The sequence below is a fragment of the Cimex lectularius genome, unplaced genomic scaffold, assembly GCF_000648675.2.
Source record: "Cimex lectularius strain Harlan isolate CLEC.00 unplaced genomic scaffold, Clec_2.1 scaffold11, whole genome shotgun sequence".
NCBI lineage: Eukaryota > Metazoa > Arthropoda > Insecta > Hemiptera > Cimicidae > Cimex > Cimex lectularius.
The window spans coordinates 2182729-2205225 of NW_019392673.1; the positions used below are offsets into that span (position 1 = coordinate 2182729).

At 32.2% G+C, this 22497-nt stretch overlaps 3 protein-coding genes across 7 annotated transcripts; 1 reads left to right on the forward strand and 2 right to left on the reverse strand.

The window, feature by feature from the left end:
- The first annotated feature begins 903 nt into the window (after positions 1–903).
- On the forward strand, positions 904–3806 carry LOC106668363 (peroxisomal membrane protein 11C). Its single transcript, XM_014397041.2, has 4 exons — positions 904–1235; positions 2743–2921; positions 3270–3344; positions 3580–3806. The coding sequence occupies exons 1-4, from the start codon at positions 996–998 to the stop codon at positions 3785–3787; spliced, it is 702 nt and encodes a 233-aa protein (XP_014252527.1). The 5' UTR covers positions 904–995; the 3' UTR covers positions 3788–3806.
- Positions 3807–4569: 763 nt separating this feature from the next.
- Positions 4570–16437, reverse strand: LOC106668361 (cytoplasmic polyadenylation element-binding protein 1). 5 transcript variants are annotated; one of them, XM_014397033.2, is made up of 15 exons: positions 16197–16437; positions 12963–13080; positions 9842–9924; positions 7911–8019; positions 7714–7820; positions 7258–7421; positions 6835–6943; positions 6517–6772; positions 6315–6394; positions 6003–6158; positions 5858–5950; positions 5609–5771; positions 5252–5379; positions 4943–5163; positions 4570–4881 (listed from the first exon to the last, which is right to left on the reverse strand). In XM_014397033.2, exons 1-15 carry the CDS (start codon positions 16212–16214, stop codon positions 4875–4877), a joined length of 1812 nt encoding a protein of 603 aa, XP_014252519.1. In that variant the 5' UTR covers positions 16215–16437; the 3' UTR covers positions 4570–4874. The 5 variants fall into 5 exon arrangements, with proteins under 5 accessions (XP_014252519.1, XP_014252518.1, XP_014252517.1 ...); XM_014397032.2 differs by having other exon boundaries at positions 6315–6391; positions 7714–7844; XM_014397031.2 differs by having other exon boundaries at positions 7714–7844.
- A 3891-nt stretch (positions 16438–20328) lies between these two features.
- Positions 20329–22394, reverse strand: LOC106668342 (4-hydroxybenzoate polyprenyltransferase, mitochondrial). Its single transcript, XM_014397003.2, has one exon. It carries the CDS (start codon positions 22151–22153, stop codon positions 21026–21028), a length of 1128 nt encoding a protein of 375 aa, XP_014252489.1. The 5' UTR covers positions 22154–22394; the 3' UTR covers positions 20329–21025.
- Between the last annotated feature and the right edge of the window lie 103 nt (positions 22395–22497).

Sequence of the window (22497 nt, forward strand, 5' to 3'; positions counted from 1 at the left end):
GTAGGTGTTTTAATATTTGTGAGGTTAATGATTGTGTTTTGTGTATATGTCAATACTCTGTAAATGTTTTATGTCTATTGTTGGTGATGTTAAAAATGTTAGGGAAGAGTTTAGTGGGTACGAGTGAGTAGAAATGATTTCAGTAAAGTACTGGAGGTCTTGTACGTCTGTAGGATTGTGGCAGTTCACTGGCATTTTCAAGACTACGTGCAGGCTGTAAAGCGGAAAGTTCCTGCCACAATTCCGAGTCCTGTATTTCTAATGGGGTTTAATTTTGCCAGTATATGTTCTTTTGCAGATGCATAAGCACTGCAACCATATTCCAGTTTTGATCTTACTATAGTTCTATATAAGGTCCTGAAATCCCAACAGATTCAAGTTTTAACAAAGGCTCATCATCCAACTTCCTATACGCCCATCAGACTCTTACCGATTGTAAGGAAAGTTGTAGAACGTATGTGAAACGTTAACATATGTTAAAACGAACCTCTTTTCTTTTATACGACCACAAAATAAACACAAGTATAAACATACATAAAACATAAGCATTGCCAGCTAACTTTTATGTTTTATGATGAATCTCTATATTAGCTCTTTCTAAGTATATAACTATTGTTTAATTTTAATAGGCTTTCTGTAAAATAAATAAATAAAAACAGTTCTTCAGTTTGTATTTGAAAGTAAGGCGTCAAAATTACACTGCGATTTGGGCAGGAAATTTAATCATACTTTACTCAATGGCCAATGAGTTCTGTAGTCGAATTACGGTGTTTACAACACAACTACATACATAATTATTAAGTATTAACATTTAAAATCCAAATAAAAATCTTCAGAAATTAAAATACTCCTCGAAGTTTTGTAATTATTTAGGTACGTTAGGTTATAACAATGCTGACAACTCACACTCGTTATTTATAAAAAGGGAAATCAAAGGCGATATAACGACCAGGGCCGGACTTAATATAACAACCATCACATAAATTCACATAAAAATGCCTCTAGAAGACATCGTCGTTTATTTGGAAAGTTACGGAGGAAGGGACAGAGTCATGAGACTCCTGTATTATTCGGCTCAGTACATTTCAGGAGTGTCGAGGTGGGAATCACTCAATCACAAGCTGAACGTGTTCAGCGACCAGATAAACTCATGCCGTACGGTTTTGAGGCTCTTTGACGATGTTCCGATGCTGAGTTATACCCTCTCATACGGCCTAGGGCATAGTGAGGCCTGGGTAGGTCATCTATTGTCAGGTTCCTTGTTCCGATACTTTGGGTGCATTGCCTCCGGTGGGCTGTTAACGCTTCCATTCCTTGCTATTTCTGGGGATGCTTCTGATGTAATATATAAACTATATACTAAAAATTGGCATGTAACTTAAATTGTACATTAACCATTTAAACATGTTCATCCAATCGTTTCTTACTCAACTGTAAAGGCATTATTTCCTTCTGTATGGTAATACTTTTTGGAAACGCTTTCTTCCATTTTAATTATTTCTTCTGCTATTAGGCCATTTTTCTTTATGTATAGTTATTAACAATGGAGTAATACGTTAAATAGGTTCTGATCGCTAAGCCTTAAATGAAACTGGATGGGCGATATGAAATTGCATCTTGGCAAAAGTCCAAACCAGTCGGAATGTCTGTATTGCACCGTTGTGACAAATCTGCTGAGAAACTGTATGACAAATACTATTTTTCAATTTAACTTGACATAAAAATATGATGACAATATACTTACAATGTATATGAATGAAAACATGTTTTTTCCTCTTTTGTTCAGTGTTTTATTACAATCTGCAATTTTTGATTAAAATATGTAATTTGATGAACACAGATATATTTCCATTGAGGGGAGTAAATAATACTATCCTTCCACTTTATTTCATTAAATAAGTTCTCTTCCTACTCCTCGGAAAGGAGGTCACGGAGCTATTTCCTCTTGATACGCCTTTTAGTATGGATGGGTTCAGCTGGATAAGATGAGACTATTGAGTTGATGGAAGAGATTATCGTGGAACTTGGTAAATTTTTGGGCGGTTATATTTTGGATAAATGGGATTTTAAGTTCCTTGCAGAGGATAATATTGATGACATAATACAGAGCATTTATAAGTGATCTCAGGACTTTAGATTGAAAGGATTTGAGACATTAGATATTAGAAGGTTTAGCAATTCCCCACAGTTCTGTCCCGTATGTCCAAATCAGTTGTAGTAGCATTTTGTAAATTGTAAGTTAGTTTGTCGCTGATAGCTTGGATTGTTATCCTAAAAGTTTAAGCATTGGTGTAAATCTTGAATTTTTAGTCGTATATGCTGATCCCATGTTAAACGGGAGTCTAGGTGGAACCAAGATGGCGTGCACAGTTAGATTTGGGGAACGTTGTTGTACATTGTGAAAGGAGATTTGTTTCTTGCGTAATTGTGGCATCGATGCTCTTGCTTTCATTTATTTTCATTTTATATAGTCTACACTACACCAATCTGCTACTCATCCCTCCAGATATTCCGAAGCAACCACAGGATTGGGGTTAGAGGAGAGTAAAGCTTATCTCTCACCCACATACTATCTCTCTTACTCACACTCTCTTTTTCACTCACTCTCACTCTCTCAACTTTGATGATGGAGTTCCAAAAAAAAGGTTCAACGAACTTCGAAAAAATTGTTAATGCATCTACCACACTTTCTGATCTTGTCTTTCCCTTGAAGAGTAATAAACGCCCGATGTCTGTTTATAGGAACCTAGAGCTATTCTGAGGATTCTTGGTGTAATGATAAATATTTTAGACCAACTTTATTACCCCCTAGAGCACATAGCATGGGCAGCTGATTGCAAACTGATATCGATAAGAAGCAGCCCTTGGTGGACAGCAAGCAGCTTTTGCTGGGCTTTGTCTATGTGTTTAATGATGGTGAAGTAAGTATTGTATGGAAATTGGTGCAAATATCTTCTGTAATCCTATTTGTAATATGAAATACATGTAGAAAAAAAAAGAAATGACTTATTACAAAATCTACAATTAGTTGGATATCCCTGCATTATGGCAAATGTGGATTAATCTTTATAACATTATGTATTGTTTATATATTTNATATACGTAAACAATACGTATAATTTATTTATTTATGATGGTGGGTATGCTTCTTATTTATATTGAACTGTAATTATCTATCATTACAGTTTTTACCTAAATGGATTAAAAAAATCTGAAAAAAATTAAACTGGAATGTATTTATTCTTTACGTTTTTCATTTTCACTTCCAGATCGTTATTACAAAGTAGGTTTCTGTCATCGCTTAAACAATTAGCCAGTTCCTTGGATAAAAATCACTGGACTAGGTGAGTTATAAAAAACAACAACTCTGTTTTAGTGCAAAATTTTATTTCAACATCAATTTATAGATAATTTTAATTTTAAGCAAACACAATTGAAATTAAACTTAACAAGCATGTATATAATTTGTAAATACATAAACGAGCTTAAAATTTCAACATCATTTCATATATTAATAACAATCCTCTTATCTTTTTTTTTTCACAATATAAAACAAATCAAATTAATAAACTCTTCCAGGAAACTGAATGTACCTTTTTATGACCTTGTTTCTCATTCCCAATTGAACAAATCTGTAACTGCCACTCGTTGTTTCTTGGACTTTGTTCATGCAGTCCACTGGCTGCCGAGTGGTGTACTTTGGGCGGGCAAGCTCAAACAGTGGCAGACTGGGGCTCTTGGAATACTCTCTTCTTTGCTCAGCATTTACCAGTCGTTGTGCAAATAAATTTCAGAAGACTGGTCACTTTGTGTACTTATTGTCATTTAATTGTTAGTATGAAATAATTTTTTTACATCATTTTTACAATGACCAGGTAATTGAAATAATAAAATCATGCTTTAAAACCACAGGGTTTTATGATCTTGTAATATCATATACTTAACAACTTTTTTAACCAACGGTACAATATTTAAAATGTTATTCATATTGTTAAAAATACATTTTTTATCCTTTAATGCAACTGTTTATTGTAGAAATGTAAATAGTTATTGTTAATAATATAAACTTTTTTTAATAAGCTGTCTTTGCTTTTTCAAATAGAGCCCTTAAAATTTTTATTCAGTATGATTTGATGTGATAGAAAGATAAACCTTTATAATTTCAACATTTTATAAACATTAATAACAGTAAAGATGTAGCTAACAGAGAAAATTATAAACAAAATTCCTACTTGAAAACAAATAAAAGTATTGAATAGCCAATTTTGACCAATAAGTAGGAACTAATAACAGGAATATGGATGTATCATATACATTTTTTTTAATAACAATTTTTTTGTTCAAAAATTGAGATAACCGACACCGTTCAACATAAAAAAATAAAATAAACTGTTGCCACTTTGTAAACAAGCATTTTTGATACTCAAATAAAATGATAAAACATATTACAGCAAACTTGTAACACCGCAAATATTATTTTGTAACTACACATGTTAAATTAATAATAATAAATAAATAACATAGGAACTTTTAAAAGTCTATATACTTAACAAATTCATATTAAATAACTTAAAAATTCAAGTTTATATATTTTATAAATATTTAACTATTTTTGTGTGCAAACTGTTGAACACAGAATTTTTACAAAAGTTTACAATACGAACACTAGAAAAATCTTTAAGATTATTAAATATATAAAATGTCAACAAACATGAAGAATATGTGGGTTAAAGCACCACATAAACATAATTTAAATAACTTTCTACTAAATCCCTCAATGGTGCTCTTCCGGCACATCTGTTCTTCACCAAAAGAAAAAGAAAAAACCTCAATATCAGTTTGGAAGTTTTGGGAGTCTTGGATCGGTTTGGGTTTCAGTCCCTACAAAGTGAAGGAAGCATTTGAAAAGTGCTGTTACAGTCTGTTTGGCCGATATCCTTACCGTAGCATTAGGTGTGGAGGGGCACACAACGCTGCGATGTTGGTATTTTTTGAGTTTCTTGTAAGTGGTTTGTGGTTCCTCATTCCCTCGTTCGAGTGCTGCCAGCTCCAACATCCACGGCAGTAATAACGGAAGCACACCATCTCCCTGCAGAAGTAAGGACCCTGCTGGAGTGAGCAAGAAGAGCATTGCGAATCCTCCAAATATGGGTCGACTTGCACCTGAAAACATTTATTCACATTTGAAAATCAATTTAGATTGAGAGATTATGTGGTCAATGAGTTGATGAACCTGTTTGATGCAACTTACTTTTTTAGTAAATTGTGAAGTCTTAATTTCTATAAAAGCTGCAACTACTGCTTTCATGTATGATCTGTGATTATTGAAAGTAACTCTTCCAGAGCCGATTGGGTATTTGTACTTATCAGTGTCCAACCCTACAAAATATAATTGCTGGTAATAACAGTATATTTATGTGCACTGTTGCCATTTTATTTTAAAATTATACAAATCTGTAAATAAAATACAATTTTAAATGACGCCTTAAAAATCATTCATCTAAAGGATATTGTAAAACATTAAATTTACATTATTCATTTAAATGTGTTTTTTTTTATTTTAATTTTAATAAGACATTGAAGAATTGAGAATCCAAATAATATTTACCGGCATATACAACTCCCCCAAAAAGATCATTCATAATTTTTGCTAAAGCCTCTGCATTGATCATGCCATGCAAAGCTCCAACAAAGACAGTTTTCTGTGGATCAAGTTTTTGAGATGCTCGTGCAAAATTGCTGTCACTTACTGCCCAAGGAATCACTTGTACCTGTTATTTATTTATTTAAAAAAAAAATACGATTAATATTAAAATCAAATTTTGAGTAAACACAGGTTTGAAGATAAAATCTGTACCTCTTTTGATTTCATTTTTCTGGAAGAAATTCTAAAATACCAGTTACCACCTTTTGAATAATCATGGGAACAACATTCAAGCAGGGCTTTTACCTGTAAATTGTAAGTATTAAATTTAGCCATCTCAAATTAAATAGTGTCAAACCTTTTTCTCGGTTTCAAATATTATATAAGCGTATCCCTTTGGTTGATTTGCTGCTAAGTCTTTCCCCGGCCATTCGATCTTGATCGACCCAATTTTGCTGAATGCCTGTTTTAGAGTTGGCTCAGTTATATCCCACGGGACGCCTCCGAGGAACACCTTTTGAGAAATTAATCTACTTTAAATTATTTGCATTTCAAAATAAATAAATGTTTCCAATAAACAGCAAATGGTGTAAACCACATATAGAATTTTAAAATTACCCACAAGCACATAATTGTATTTTAAAATGTGTAGTATTTACTAGGGACATACCTTTGACGAGTATGTAGGGTTTTTGTGAATCCGAGGTGGGAGTTGTCCACTCCAAGTAGTGACATTCATCTGAGGCACTACTAAAAACAAATTTTGTACTAAACACTACAAATTAATCTTCATAATACAAATTAATTTAGATTTTCCATCTAATAACTCTTGTCATATTGTCAAAAATAAAGCTTAGAGAAGGGTAAAGTACCTGAATTTCTTTGAAATTTCTGCAGTGTATCCAATGCGACATTCTGGTATATAGTCTGAGGATCTTCGATCTTGGGTTCAGAGTTGACAGCGGCTGCAAGCAAAAGCCGGCTTGTGTGCTCAATAATTTTGTTCATTATATTTGCATCAGTTTCTTCCTGTCTCTGTATAGCGTAAAGGTTTTGAAAGTTGGCCCATTCTTGCTCGGACATCTGGCATGCCATCGTGCTTGGCTGGACAGCATACTGAGCAGTACTCTGTCCAATGGATCAGGCACGTTAGTAATGATAAACGTCAAAGTTTGTGTGTACAGACTTACTGGAATGCTAAGGCTGCTTTGATCACTACTTGACTTACTGGTGCTTGAATCAGTCGGAGAATTCAACTGTGAGAAAACAATTACACTTCCTGTAGAGCTGCTTCGGCCACTAAAATGTAGAAAATTATCAGAAAACAATGAAATTGAAGAGCTTATTAAATGCCTACAGAAACTTTTCCATTTCATTTACAGAAAATTGTATAATTTTGTATAATTTTGGAAGACAAATTGGTAGCATATACGCATGTAAATATTTAAAATAATTATTCTTTTTATGTAAGGTCTTGGTTGGGATGAAATCTTTTCCCAGCTAGTAAAACTTTTTCATCTTAACCAAGACCTTACATAAAAAAATAATTAATTGAAATAACTAATATGGTCAATTAGACCACCAAACATAAATGGATTTAAAATAATGTTTACCTTCTCTGATTTGGTGAATTCACAGGGGGGCAAATTGGTGACATGGTCGGGTAAGGAGAAGTCGGAGTCATGTCAAGTGTCTTCAGGACTTTCCTTGGAGTTGACATGCTGTGTGGAGGCTCATAGTGATGGATCTGGTAGCCTCCATAACGTAAACCAGCACCCTGTGTGAATAAAAATTCACATAATGTAACGCTATCTTAATGTTAACAAATAAGGCTGAGTGATGGCCTTCATGTAACTATTGAAGCTGAGTATGGGGTGAGAATGTTTATAGACTGTCACCATAACAAACTTATTTTAATGGTATAAATTTCATGTTTCTCCCCAGTTTTGAACATACTAAATGCATCATTTACTAAATTACTTATTTGAATGAGACAGTTTTATGTTTTAGAGTTAAAATCAGTAAGTAATACGTAAATAACGAATAAATGAAAACATACGATCATTTACCTGATAAGATGAATTTGAGTCAATTGATTGATTAATACCATAGTGAGGCGCTAATGGGTTAGAATTGCCAAGGAGGGTTCCTCTTGGCATGTTCAAGGAAAACAGCTCTGAAATTGAATCAACTGAGTCACCTGAAATAGTTTTGAATGTTTTTTTCTCATCTCATCTTCCTACATAAGTAATCAATAATTTTATACCTTGTGGGGGAGGTGTGTTATCAAAAGGAGTTGAATTTTGGTGTGTCCATGGTAAATAGTCCGCAGGATTTTGACAGCTTTGTAACTGAGGATCCAGACAGCTTCTCATCTAGAAAACATATTTATTAATATTGTGGCTATGGATATTGTGGGTTAGGTTTGGTAGGGAATGTTCCTAGAAGAAACACTTATCCCTAAATTACTACGCCTTGTCAATTGTGTAAATGATATTCATTAATTGAAGGGCAAAATGAATACTGAGATAGTAAAAAGTGTTAATATTGATTTTCATAATATTCTGAAATAACTTAATTCATATTTAACAATAAAAACATAATTTTACTAACATTCCCTGCCTAACCTATAACTTGGTTTTAAAAAAAACTGAAAAATCCAATGTCACTTATTTGCATTTTATTTTCAAATTGAAATAAATAAAAGTTAATTTTTGAAAAATATAGAAAAAGGTGATTCAAAATGTTTGTAAGCTGTTTCTCAGATCAATTTTTTTATCACTTTTGTCAAAAATTATTTACATATCATCTGAGTTTTAAGATCAAACTGTAAATAATGCAGGGCAAAAAACTATGCGATGCTTAGCTTTTACTATAGGGAAATCATATCTATAATTTGATTTTTTTAAAATAAAAAATATACGAAATGCAACAATAAAAATTCAAATGTATCAAGGCAAAAAGAGAGCCTAATAAGTGATTTGACTAAAGAATGTATAATTTTCAAATATTGTTAAAATAATCAAACAAATTTAAGTTTAATGGTTAAAAAAATGATGCTTGGAGAAGGTGTTTCATATTAAGCTGTTATAAGTTTAAAGTAAACAATGTAATTGTACAAATAATGGATTCCAAAAATTTTAATAGAAATTTATAATTTTACCTTTGAATATGTTTGTTCTTTTGGGGGTTACTGTTATAATTTAATTGTTATACACAGTTGTGAGTTCTAATGGTTAGAACTTACACTGCTTTTTGTAAATGTAAAATATTTTATTAAAGTATTTACCAACAGATTGAGGTCACTAAAAATGAAAACACTCATCACTAAAACAACTTATTACAAGATTAAAAACATGTAAGTTAAAAACTGAAAATTGGCGCTTCTGTTTAAAATGAAAGTTTTGTTAAGATTTGAAAACAGCTGACAGTTTAAAATAATTTTTATAAATCATATTGAAATACTAAATTTTCCAATATCAAGATCATGTATTCTCTTTTCACAGAAATGGTGGGCGCATGTTGTACATTCTATTGCCGAGAGGCATGCATACTTACATTTGTATCTGTTATTTTCAAAAAGTTCTCTTTTTCTGGAATAATATAGCATTCCTTTATGTTATGCAGAAAAAAAAAATGTGATCCATATAAATTAATCAGGACAATCGGAAAAGAACCATTATGTAGGATAACTGTGTATAATCAGACATGAAATCTCTGCATTAACAAGTATTCTAAAATTATTTGTTTTGTGCAAAACAATACAAATATTTAAAAATGTTGTTACATATGTCTAGGAACAAATTTTACACGCTTGGGCATTTAACAAAATGACCAAATGACCAACCAATAAACCAGGCATCACTTACAAAAAATATATATAACATATACAATATATTTATATAAATAACCTTTGAGTTTTACACAAAGTAAAACTTATAATGAAGTATTTCAAAATCATTATTTTATTATTATATAATAGAACACAGTTTCAATGAGGAGCTGCAAGTGCAGACAAAAGAAGAATGCCTTTTAATGATGAATTTTTTCAAGGGGTTTTATTTTCTCAGGTTCAATTGTTCAGTAGTAGATTTTTTGGATTAATAATATTAGCTTTTAAACAACTTTGTTGTCCATCAAAATTTGAAAAAAGCCAAAACAAGCAACACCATAATTGCACTTTTATTAATTATTCACCTGCTCAAAGTGAGGCAAACGGTCTCCAGTCCTTGCAGTTGGCATATTACTTATAAGATCTGAAATTGATTCGACTGAATCACCTGAAACAAAAATTAAAAACGTACGTTTATACACACTGGACGTTAGTTAAGTACAATGAATAAACTTTTTAGAAGAACAGAATGCAATAATAAAATTAAGTAAGTTGCTAACAGGAAATAATAAGGTAACACCCAAGTATGGTGAATAAGTTAATTTAATTAAAACAAAGCTTTTGTTTGTTTTAAACAAACATTTTCTGGAAAATTTATAATATTGGAATAAGATTGTTATAATCTAATAATAAAAATAAAGAATGTATATTTTAAATGCTTTACATCAACTGTTAAGAATAGTTTATTAAATAAATTTGGATTAGGATTGACGCTGAGAAGAAAATTATGGTAATTTCATTTTAGAACTGTTTAATTAAGAAAAACTTATATTTATATTTCAGTTTTTACAAAAACAACCTGTGCAACTTCGATGCATTTTTATTTCATGATAAACCATACAATCACGTTAAGGTAATATTTTAAAAATAACAAAAAAACTAACACAGAAATTTTGGAAATAAAAAGTTTGCAAAAATATAAAGATTTATGAGGATCAACGCATTACTTTGAATATTTTGCTGTTCTTCTATTTACAAATACAATCAAGATCGTACGTTTTTACAATTGTGTTCTGTAGAAGTCAAACACGATTATAACACAAACAAGGGTTTGAAAGATATGAAGAATTGAAACATTCTATTGATGAAAAAACAAAATTATTTTGTGCCTGTTTTATCAGCTGATGTATAATTTATTTACAGTTACCCTTTTTATTTCCGTGCAACAGTTACTTGGAATAATGTCAATAATTGTTTATTTTAAAGTAAGGGATTATTCTTGGAAGTGGTTTGTGTATTGGGAATAACGTACTAAACCTGATGTTTTTTGATCGCTAACTTCAAGACCTTTTAATTGTTTATATTAATTATGTTATTTCGATTCAACGGCGGCTTATATTCATTCAATTTTAAAAATGTAAAAATAAAAGTTTATTATAGATAAACTACGTAAGAAGTAAAAAAAGGCGTCGTTGATCAAAAGGGAAAAGGTCCAGTGAGGAGGCCTGAAAGATGGCACAAAATTAATGTTACAAATGAAACATGAGACTGAACATGGAATGAATATACGTGCCTATTACTCTAACGGAACAATAATTGGAATTTTTGAACATAAATTAGGCTTTTTCCATCGCTCATATTATCAGAATAAAATTTTTTATCAGGCCTTTTTTTAAAAAAAATAAATATAAAGAATAAAGTCGTTGGTCCTATTATTTCCCCCATAATTTCATGGTTCCCCTTTCAAAGCTGTTCTCCGTTAAAGATTATTTCCGATTCATGCCTATGATCCTGAAGCGTTAAGCCTTCTTACGACGGATTAAGGGAGATTATCCCTTTTCATCACACAAATGTCCACAAATAAATCATTTTGAAGTTGCCCTGATGGCAGTTTGATCACCGAGATCCGCATATTCTAACCGTTGCGGTCATAAGCCATTCTTTCATTAAGGGTTACCAGACTATCTTCTACTTGCATCAAGGTATGGTCCTGAAGAAGAAAGCACATTCAACTGTTACAGCCAATCTTTCGCCCTATTTTAAGGTCATCAACAGGGCAAAACAATCTTAAATATATCTACAGATTCACATATTTGTTTTTTTACAGGCGATCTCAAATTTCCTTGAAGACCGACTAAGTACCAACATTGCCAAGGACTGTGACAGATTAACTGTGTTGAGCCTTTGTCGTGTTTCAGACGAGTATGGGTAATATTGTTTGTGAACGAACAATCAAGTAATTGGCTGATGTATGTTCAAAAAATCAGGCACTTGCTATTCTTGTAGCTCTTGAATAGTTAGAAATGAGAAGATATCAATGAGTCAAAAAGTGGCAGATTATGGACAGATATTCAATTGTCCATAACATTATCAGCAAATATGAACAACCATTTGTCCGTTTCGTAAAGAACACGCCAATAGCTGTAAGAGTTATCTGCTCGAAAGTATGGAAGTTGGGCATTTCGTGGGTCAGGGGGTTTACGAGAAGAGACGGATAGGTTGGATAAAGAGGCAGCCCAGGACTTATCTCTTCACGTTAAAGTCGAAAACGTACCGATCACGAGCGTAAAAACGGCTGACATGCGGAACGATTGGGAATATATATGGAATGCTGCAAGAGAAGTCAAGTGGAAAAGCATTTTTTCTGACGGTTGTATCGAGGAAATATCATAACACAAACACAACGAATATCTTTACAGGATTAAACTGGAGAATAATGAATTATGCAATAGCAAGACTTGTAAATTTATTAATAACGTAGACTTTCAAAAAATTCAAAAGTTATAAAAAATAAATTATGATAATTGCCACGTAGTCTTCAATTTAAACTTGAAAATTATATTGTATTATTTATAATTGAAAAGCCCGCACCTTAAAGGGAGCAGGCTGTAAAATAAAAAAAGCCATACATTCGCCGAAATTAATATATTTAAAATTACCGAGAATAAAAATTCTACAACGAAAACAAACACTGAGTATAAAAGAAGGGTAATTGGGAATTATTACAGTATTAATAAGACATCTCTTATGCACGCTCTCTTTTTTCTCTCTCTCTCTCTCTCACTCTTTCTCCTTTTCTTACGTATCTTCTCTCATTCGCGCTCACTCTCAAATAACAAATACCCCATGATGAGAAACAAAACGAATTTGAAACCGACTGACATATGTGTATATTATATATCTTTCAGACGGTTACAAACTGTTTAAAACTTAAGATTTGCAAAGAAATTCATCATTTTTCAATAAAACCCCTAAGACAATTAGAGTTAATTTTTTAAATACTTATAATTTTAAAAAAGTAAATAAAAAATATATGTTTTATAAAATGTAAAACAAAACTTTTGACTTATTTAAAATCGTTAAAACTTTTTTTTTACTATTTGAATTCCCCGCTGATAAAGTCTCAAAGGAAAGTAAGACGGGAGGAAATTCTGCAAGAAATAGCAGAAGCTAACCATTGGTATGCTTATAATAAAGTACTCTTACCTCTTGGGGGAGGAGTGTTAAACGGTGAAGGACTGTTCTGAAGCCATGAAGCGCTCGAAAATTGTGTCGAAATACTTTCTCCACGTTGATAGCTTCCATTATCACCTCGTCCATACATCTATCGAGAAAAAAAATGTTATAGTGTAACATATTTGCTGACAGACTCGTAGAAATTGTTTCGTACAGGAACAAAATAGAGAACCAGCCATGTGTCACACATTCCAAAGGGAGCTGTGATACTAAAGTTATAGAAAAACAGATGCCGTCAACGCCCACTTACTAATTCGTTTGACACTCAATATTTCCATAAACTGAGAATCCCTGATTTAATTTTGATCATTATTGATTATTATAGACACGTAGCTCGGCGAACAGAAATAAGCCAGAGTGAAAATCGCAAGTCAATTCAGTAATTAAAATTTTACAGTTTAATCTTAAAAAAAAACAAAAAAAAAACGGTCGTTGAGAGTAGTGAGATATCAAAAATCCTAAAACATATAAATCACTTTGGCACGATCGAGACTCAATTGTCACAACATATATTAAATGATCTTAAGAGCAAGCATAAAATAAATGTATCAAAGGACCAACATACGACACTTCTTCAGAATCAATTGTTTAAACAAAATTTAAATTACAAATACACGTTTATTATATGATAAGAACTCATATTATTAGGAATTTGTAACAAAGAATAATTTTAATTAATTTTGTACGTATTGTTTACTTTGTTTTATTATGTCAACTAATGTGGCCACTTAAATACCTTTTAATTGTTCAAAAACAAGGATACCCGACAAAAATTTTAAATATAAATCATAACTATTTTTTAGTCTAATTTTTATTTTCATTTTTTAGTGGTCGACCTCAAGATCTAAAACTCAGTTCAGTTAAATTAGGTTTTTATTTTGAATTTAATTTTATTACGTTTAGTTTATTATTTATTTTTTGAAAAAGGAAAATACATTTTCTGGGTAACTATGGCACAAAAGCTCGTATTTGCCACGTTAGATGTTCTGGGTTCGAATCCTTGTACAGCCCTTGGAATTTTGTTTGGAAAAGTAAAGTGGATCCGGCCCCTCATTCTTGGCACTAACTGGGTTGTACATTAAATCCTCTTGTGTATTAGGAATTGCTTTACTTTACTTTTTTACTATGGCACAATTGTTGATGACACGTCGCCTAAAAATGTAAATTTTATCAACCTCCAAAAAGAAAAGAGAAAAACTTAGCCAGCTGCTTACTAGTTAAGCGCTGTCAAAGATAATGGAAAATGAGGACAAAATTAAAATAAAAAATTAAACCCTCCATAACATGAGAGAAATAATGTAAATTTGATACATCAAATATTAAATGAGGGAAAGTCGCTCCACTGTATGTACGTGCGTATTTATAAAAAAATCTGAGATATCAGATTTAAATATACATATTAATATGTAGTGATTAGTGACCGTTAATTGATAATTATTCAGAAATCGTGAGATGCGGTCTGGTGTGATGTAGGTTTCAGAAAAACATTTTCTTTAACGTGCCAACGTTTCGATCTTTATTGAGATCATCTTCAGGGCTCAAAGTGTTTATCTTCTGTGTAATTGTGCCATTCTTGCGTGTCGTGTTGAGAGTGCCTTCACACACCTGCACTCTCAACACGACACGCAAGAATGGCACAATTACACAGAAGATAAACACTTTGAGCCCTGAAGATGATCTCAATAAAGATCGAAACGTTGGCACGATAAAGAAAATGTTTTTCTGAAACCTACATCACACCAGACCGCATCTCACGATTTCTGAATAATTATAAATATTAATATGATAGCATTTAACGAACAGCTACAAGCTAAAAAATAAAAATAATGTCTAATTATAAAACAAAAAATTGCAAGTTGAGATGATCGAAATAAAATACGTAGTTCGTGAGTAAGATATTAAAAAATGAAACACATTAAACAAGAATCATCATATAATTTTCTGATTTGTGAAGCCGAGCAAATGATATTTATCATCAATGAAAATAAATTATTATAACAATCGTTCAGTTTGTTTGCTGTTTGTTGTGCACACACACACACACACACACATATTTCTTCTTGAGGTCTGCAGGGTAATGAATTTGTAGAATTGTACTTTGGTCGTTTACGATATTTTTGGCTTTCCTACCCTTATCTTGGCTTTTCAGATCAAAAATCAGCGAAAGAAACGACCAAGCTACATTTTCAATCATGGAAAGATGACCGTCAACTTAAGGGAACCCTTCATCTGCGGCTGCATATGCTGAGGAGGAATGCTAACAATTTTCTGGTTTTACAGAAACCCTTTTATCTATTCCAAGAGTAATGAAAAATTATGACTTCCACAATAAATTTACTCATCGAATTATTTGAAAATGAGGTCTTTTGTAAATAATATGTCAAAAATCAACTGATTGATTTGGCTAAATTACAGAATGACAGTTTTAAAAACGGAAAAACTTCCCCCTTTTTGCTATGATTTCATTGGATCAATTTTTAACCAAATGTTTCACATATTGTAAAATAAAAATGTAAAATAAAAAAATTGTGCGTTGTAACTTTAGTGAGCTGGTACATAATTACATGACGAAGGCTACTTGCATTATGACTAAAATAGTTCATATTTTTTAAAGTATTTTTTTAAAAAATAATTTTGAACTCTAAATATTAGATATTTAGTACAGTACGTGCGTAAGACTGATGTGTAAATTTTAAAGTAAGAAAGGTATATATTATAATAATGCATTTTTGCTAATCCCTTTTCTTTGTAATCTTGAAGAAAACGGTCGCTCATGAACGATACAGATTATTTATGGTATTCAGAGGGACATTCCAGGAATAAAAGATTACAGAATGCGTTTCTAAAAATGAATCGTCAAACAAGAAAAATGAGTTTTTGATTTTAAAGTCTTTTACATAATCACTCAAAAATATATTTAAATAAATATGCGCTTAAAATAATTGGAAAATTTGGTTATAACGTATAATTATATAATAGGGATTAATGTAGAACTAACTTAGTTTAAAGAAGTATGTATTATTTTAAATATAATTATATAAGAAAGCTAAAAATCAGTTAGGATTATAAATTACTTGATTTTGAATATGTACGTTTTAGTGTATATCCGAATCGCCAATCAATTAAAAAGTTGTAATTATTCTAATATACATAAATAAAATTGGCAAAAATAAACGTTAAAAAATAGATAAAACTAATAGTTACCTGAGGGAATGAAGGCATTTTGTGTGGCGTTCAATTTATATAACAATTAGAGTCGAAAAAACTTGTTAGAAATCGTAAATCAATAATAAAATATTACTAATATGTGTATAAAAATGTCTAAAAAATACACTAGTATCAGTTGAATTGTAAGAGCAGACTCAATTAGTAATATTAATAAACGATGGTATTAGTTATCATGATACATGCTAAACGTCGGTCATCTTTCGACTGACTCCTTGTTAGTTCACGCAGTTAAAGCGTAAAACCGTCTTTTAGGGTCAAACTTCATGTGACAATCCAAATACCGCAAAGGTAAATAAACCAAGTGGATCCACAACGTTCTGCCCGGCTTGTTTATCGGAATAATCCCCTTGACAAAAGTTTCATTTGGCATATTATTTATCAAATTTATAATTTCTGCGAGAAAAACCGACGGACGTCTTATCTCAGGGCATTTTGAATAAAAAATATGTCCATCTCAAAGGAGATCTCTTTCCTGGTTGGAAAGAGTACTAGTAGTATACCAGAAGCCTGGACGAACTATCCTTTCTAACCAGTCTCTCCACCTCAATTATTTCTAGATCTAGATTATTTCCTTGATATAATGAAGGGATAATATGAATTTATATATATTAAAAAAAATTACACGGAAAAACATAATTTTTGATGCTGCCCTGATTTTGTAGAAGTCCATAATAAGATGATGAGTAGGAAATAAAAGTGAACAACCACAATAGGCCTTTATTTTGTCAGACACGTTCAGTCTAATATACACCATCTTCATCATCAGGGCAAAACAACCTTAAATACGTCAATCTGTAGACATATTTAAGATTATTTTGGCCTGATGATGACCTTATAATTGGTTCAAAGCATGGCATTAGCAACTAAATTGGCTTTCTTCTTCTTCGAGATCATACCTTGATCCAGAGTTTTACATTGTTGTAACCTCTGAAATGGATGCTGGATGACTATGGACTTGGCGTCTGTCAAGAATAGTCGTCCGGACATCCACTTCTGAGCTACAACGATGTAAAAAACCGTCAAACTACTTTATATAAAAAAAAGCCACTGAAGATGGTCTGCATTAGACCGAAACGCGTTTGGCGAAATAAATGTCTATTGCGGAAAAGACAATTTATTTCCTAACCATCATCATAAACATCGTAAATAAAAATACAAAAATTTAAAAAGTTAATAGTTCTCTAATAAACATAAATTAGTAAATCCTATCATTGTTTAAAAAATAATTCCTATGATTTATGGTTGGTTTGCGCATTTTCGATTTTTCTCGGTATGACATAGTTCCACGCAGAATGCGAGTATTTCCAGATAAAAAGTAGCTGCTGGTGACGATTAGTAATGATTATTTAGTACAAAACTGTTAGCTACTGCTGATTTTTCCTCCAAAATTGGTTGGAACTTATTCATGAATAACACTTTAATTGAACTAACGATGACTTTTTTGGAATGGAAATAAGCTCATTGATTCCGTATATCGTGATGTTTTCTACTGAACTTGATAGTGCGTTTTTTACTCAAATTGGCAATTTCATTAGGGTAAGAAATAACCGTCCATAAGCCCGTTCTACAGATTATCAAGCGAAAAAGGAAATAGCGGCAGAGTGTTTATTGTCTTTCTTAATAACATAAATCGTATAATTTTACTCTTTTTCTATAATCGCCAGTTCTCGCTGAACTCTCACAAATTTGATAAGTTACATTTAATAATAGTGCCTTCCTATGTAACTCTAATGTCATAAAAAGTAATGTAAAAAATAATGTAAAATGTGCTTTTTGACATAAAACTTTTTCTCATTCTGTACCTTTTGACCTCTTTTGCCCCACCCCTCCCATAAACACTCCCATATCTTACCCTCCGTAAAACGGACAATTTTACTCTTTTTAAACCAGTCCAGATCGCCGAGACCAAAATGTTTTTCAAAAATTGACTTTTCTCCCCTACTATTTTTAATCTAATAAAACAGAAAATGCAAGGAACTATGGGGATAATCTTAGTAATGTAAATAAAACCACACCTTGTAAAAATCGCAGTTACTTGATTTTTCTCAATTCCATTGAGTTTTGAAAACTTCTTTCTTTTCATATGAAGGAAAAAGTTGATGTGGATTATGGAAAATAATGACTTATGGTTCAAATTTGGTGGATCCCTCTATCTCTCTACGGTCATTCTTTCTTTTGTATAGTTAATCATAAGTTTAATATGGTTTTAAATTTTACAGGTGGGGTGAATAATCCTCTGTCATAAACCATACTAAACAACTATCAGTTACACAGTTGTTCTTCTGTTTATTTAAATGGACGAAATCTTACATGATAACATTAAACATTTTATGTCCTCTGTAACTGCTGATTTTTGTTTTGCATTTTGTCAGACTTAAAACATGATTGAACATATTATTATGTGAAGACAATTGAAAAGCTCTTGACTTATTAAAACAACAAAACTTTATTTTTACATGGCTTGATTTAAATAATCAGAATCTGAGATTCTAAAGATTATTCTGTTTCAACAACCATTGTGCCACATTTGTCAGGTTACAGGATTCTTTTACAAACTGATCGGGTAACAATTAGGAAATTTGCTATTTTGAACATTACTTAATAATGTTCTGTTTAAATAATGAACTATTTTCAATCATCTCACCTTTACAAACAAGTTATACATATTAAAAATAACTTACAAAATAACTTTCACCCATTTCTTTTCAACTTTGCTGCATTAAAGGAAAAATCAAGAGAAGGTAAGTCACAGCCTCACCGCCAAAAGGGATCCATCTTAGGCAGTGTTGCCAATGTTAACCGCTTGAACTTTCTTATTTACTAAAAACAACAATTTAATAACTATTTTAAAATTTTAATAGTTATACAGTAGTTCATTCTGTCGATTTTGTTGTTTTGATTGTTCTCTTTGATTATTCTTAATTATTAAATTATATTTTTCCAAAGAATGAGTGTTTTATAAATTGTGGTTTCAAATAAATATTTCCTTGTAAATTGACAACCAAAATTTTGTCAGTTAAAGCACTTTTTGGACAATATGCTTCTTAATAGTTATAATATATTAGGTATATAATTTGTAAGAAGTAAAATTTTTTTCGTACAAAGTCATTAGCACACAAACAATGCAAATTTATAAATCTTTTTTCCAAAATTGCAGGTTTGGAAGAAACATATACATGCGAGATTTTAAAATTGCATTTTTTTGCATAATAATTAATTAACACTATCATTTTTGTGTCAATTAAATGTGTGTTCATTAGCATGATTATAAAAAAATGTGTACTTCATGAGGGGGGGGGGTTAAAATATTTTTAAAAAATTGCCAAACTCATTACATCTTGATGATGCCTCTTTAACTTATTCCTTTAGGTTCTATTGATACTGCATATGTCCACTATGCAACTGCTGCTTTTTTATCTTCAGGACAGTCTCCATGTAGGTACAAACTGTATCATACTATCTTTTACCAGACAATACTCTACTAATAATATTTTCTGGCTTTATTGCTCTTATTTTTCCTTAGCGTAGGATCATGCTTGCAATTTTTCCTCTCCTAGTTGAAAAAATCTGCACCTACAAATACCTTCACAAAAAATATAAAATGTGTTCTGTGATCTCCTCTTCCTGGTAGAACCTGCAAGTGCTTCTTCTATCTGTACTCCTAACTGGTGCCTTCCAGCCCAGCAGTTCCCTTGCAAGTTTTGAGGATAGTCCTACTATGAATCTCTTCACATGCCTAATGCCTGGGGTATTATTCCACCAAACTTTGAACTCATTAAGGATCCTTTTTAAGATATATCCTCATTTGTTGTAAGATGCTAGGCCACATTGTAGATCAAAAGTAGGCACATGGTGCAGAATACTGGATATGTTGATTGTAACTGGACAAATATGTAATTACAAAGACTACTTAATAATAGACTGAAAGGCCCGTCTAAACACTTAAACTATTTCAAACAGAAAGACCAAATCACAATGTTGAGTGAAGTGAAATGAGGAATTAAGTCTGCAAAGTAAATTAACCAAGCAACAAACAAGAATACATTTAATTGCCTATATAAGCAAGCACACAGGATACGGAAAAAAATCTGAATCATGGAAGCCAGAATTGAGAAAAAAAAGTATTTTGTATTTTTCATGATAATAAATTTTCATGCAATTCATTTTTCTGTTGGTATTGTTTTCACATACAATTCTTTCAACATACTATAAATTATTATTTTTTTTTAACAATGGAATAAAAGATGATCTAACTGAAGATAATTGATTTTATTTCCGAGTTTGTTTTCCCATATTACTATTATCATGACTACACATTTATTCTCATTGGTTAACAAAAAACGTTATAGAGATGGTCTATAGTAGTTGTAACAAAACTGAAAATACATTTGCATACATTACATTGAAATGTCAAATTTTTGAAAAGTAATCAAGGTTAACATAGAACAATTGTATAAGAATTAGAATTTAGACAAAAACATAACCTTTTTAAACAGTTTATTTTCTGTAAATTAATTATACCATACTGTCATGAAATGCCTAAGGCATTTAAATTTTAAAGTATGTATTTATGGAAGAAAAAAAATACATTGTGAATACGTTGTTCTTGTTTAACAGCTTTATGTATAAATAATAAATATTTGATCACTTTGGCAAGGAAGAACATTTCAATACTATTTAAGAAATAAAATTAACAAACAAAAAATTAAAAACTGTATTTTTACAAAACTAAAATCACAAACAATCATTATAAGTGGTAACGGAGGATAATATTGTACATTTTTTACAATTATTATTTAGTTTGACTAGTTTGGTTTCACAGTTTTTGAAATGTTATCTAATTCTTTATGTTTTTTTGTTTTGAGCATGTTACTTGCAATAATACCCATAAATAATAGTAGACCTATTTGTTTATTTGATATAAACTTCTCATTACAGTTTATTGCATTATCAATGTTCAACGAATACAGCTGATGAACGATGTGACCTGCAATGACCCCCACGGTTCCAAAGTAGATCCAAGTCTGTTCAGAGAGAATGCCACATGTACAGAGTCCGCCTATCATTCCGGTACCAAAACCGCTGAGCCAGAGCTTCGTCTTGTCATTGAACTTCAAAGCTGTAGACTTGATCCCAAGTAGTGTATCGTCTTTTTTGTCTTGATGGGCGTATATCGTATCATACAGGATGGTCCAGCAGACCCCAGAAAGATACAGGGGAAGGCAGACGGCCCAGTCGATGGAGGAGTGGAGTGCAGACCAGCCGAGTAAAGCACCCCAATTGAACGTCATCCCCAATACCAGTTGTGGCCAGTACGTGACCCTTTTCATTAACGGATAGATTACAACCAAACCGAGGGAGCTGGCACCCAGGAAAACACTGTACCAGTTCAGTTGTAATAAAATGATCAACGCCACACTTAACTGCGCGGCTAAAAACACCCAAGCATCAGTGATGGACAGGGCGCCGCTGACCAACGGCCGATCCTTTGTCCTCTCCACCTTCCGGTCGATGTCTCTGTCCCACATGTCGTTGATGGTGCATCCCGCGCCGCGCATCACCAATGCCCCGGCACCGAAGAGCATGAGCATTTTCAAATCGGGGAAGCAGCCGGGATCCGCGGCGAGCGCGATGCTCCAGCCGCAAGGCCAGAAGAGCAACCACGACCCGATCGGCTTGTCCAGCCTCATCAACTTCAGATAAGGTCGGATCTTATCCGAGGAACTGTTGACGATCCATTCCGCGAATGTGAGCTCGCCTCCGTGCTTGACACCCGTCGAAGCCCGCCGGACCTGCCTGGATCGGTCCTCGTTCAAAACGATAAAGCTTTTTTGGTGAAAAGTACATGTGACCGGCCAAGAATAGAAGACGCGGGAAGAATTCATTCTCGTCGCCTTCCTGGCCAGCCCTATACCGTTCCTAAACAAATTCATCCTGGAAGTGCTCTCTGGTAATGGGATGCGTGTTTCCTTATCATCTCAAAAAACTATATACATGTCGGAGATTTAGGCCATTTTCTTTCATCAAGCTTCTATAACAAATTCACAACGAATATCACATCACATCGAGTAAGATTATTTTGATCTGACCTTTCACTCAAATATCAAGGCTTATTTAAGGCAAGATTTCGAATTTATCGAAATCGCAAGGTTAAACACAGGTTATTCAAGGTAACCTACTTGTCGCCTATCCGATAACAATTTTCTTATAATGATCTACCAAAAGCGGTTATTTATAAGTAAATATGTTCAAACTTCTCAAAGCATGTTATAAAAGC

Coding starts and splice junctions, on each gene's coding strand:
- LOC106668363 (XM_014397041.2), top strand. CDS start 996: ATGCCTCTAGAAGACATCGTCGTTTATTTGGAAAGTTACGGAGGAAGG. Junction 1,236..2,742: donor TAGGGCATAGTGAGGCCTGG/GTAGGTCATCTA, acceptor GTCTGTTTATAG/GAACCTAGAGCTATTCTGAG. Junction 2,922..3,269: donor ATGTGTTTAATGATGGTGAA/GTAAGTATTGTA, acceptor TTTCACTTCCAG/ATCGTTATTACAAAGTAGGT.
- LOC106668361 (XM_014397031.2), bottom strand. Junction 8,020..9,841: donor GTTTGCCTCACTTTGAGCAG/GTGAATAATTAA, acceptor TATGTTTTCTAG/ATGAGAAGCTGTCTGGATCC. Junction 7,422..7,713: donor ACTCAAATTCATCTTATCAG/GTAAATGATCGT, acceptor TTATTCACACAG/GGTGCTGGTTTACGTTATGG.
- LOC106668342 (XM_014397003.2), bottom strand. CDS start 22,153: ATGAATTTGTTTAGGAACGGTATAGGGCTGGCCAGGAAGGCGACGAGA.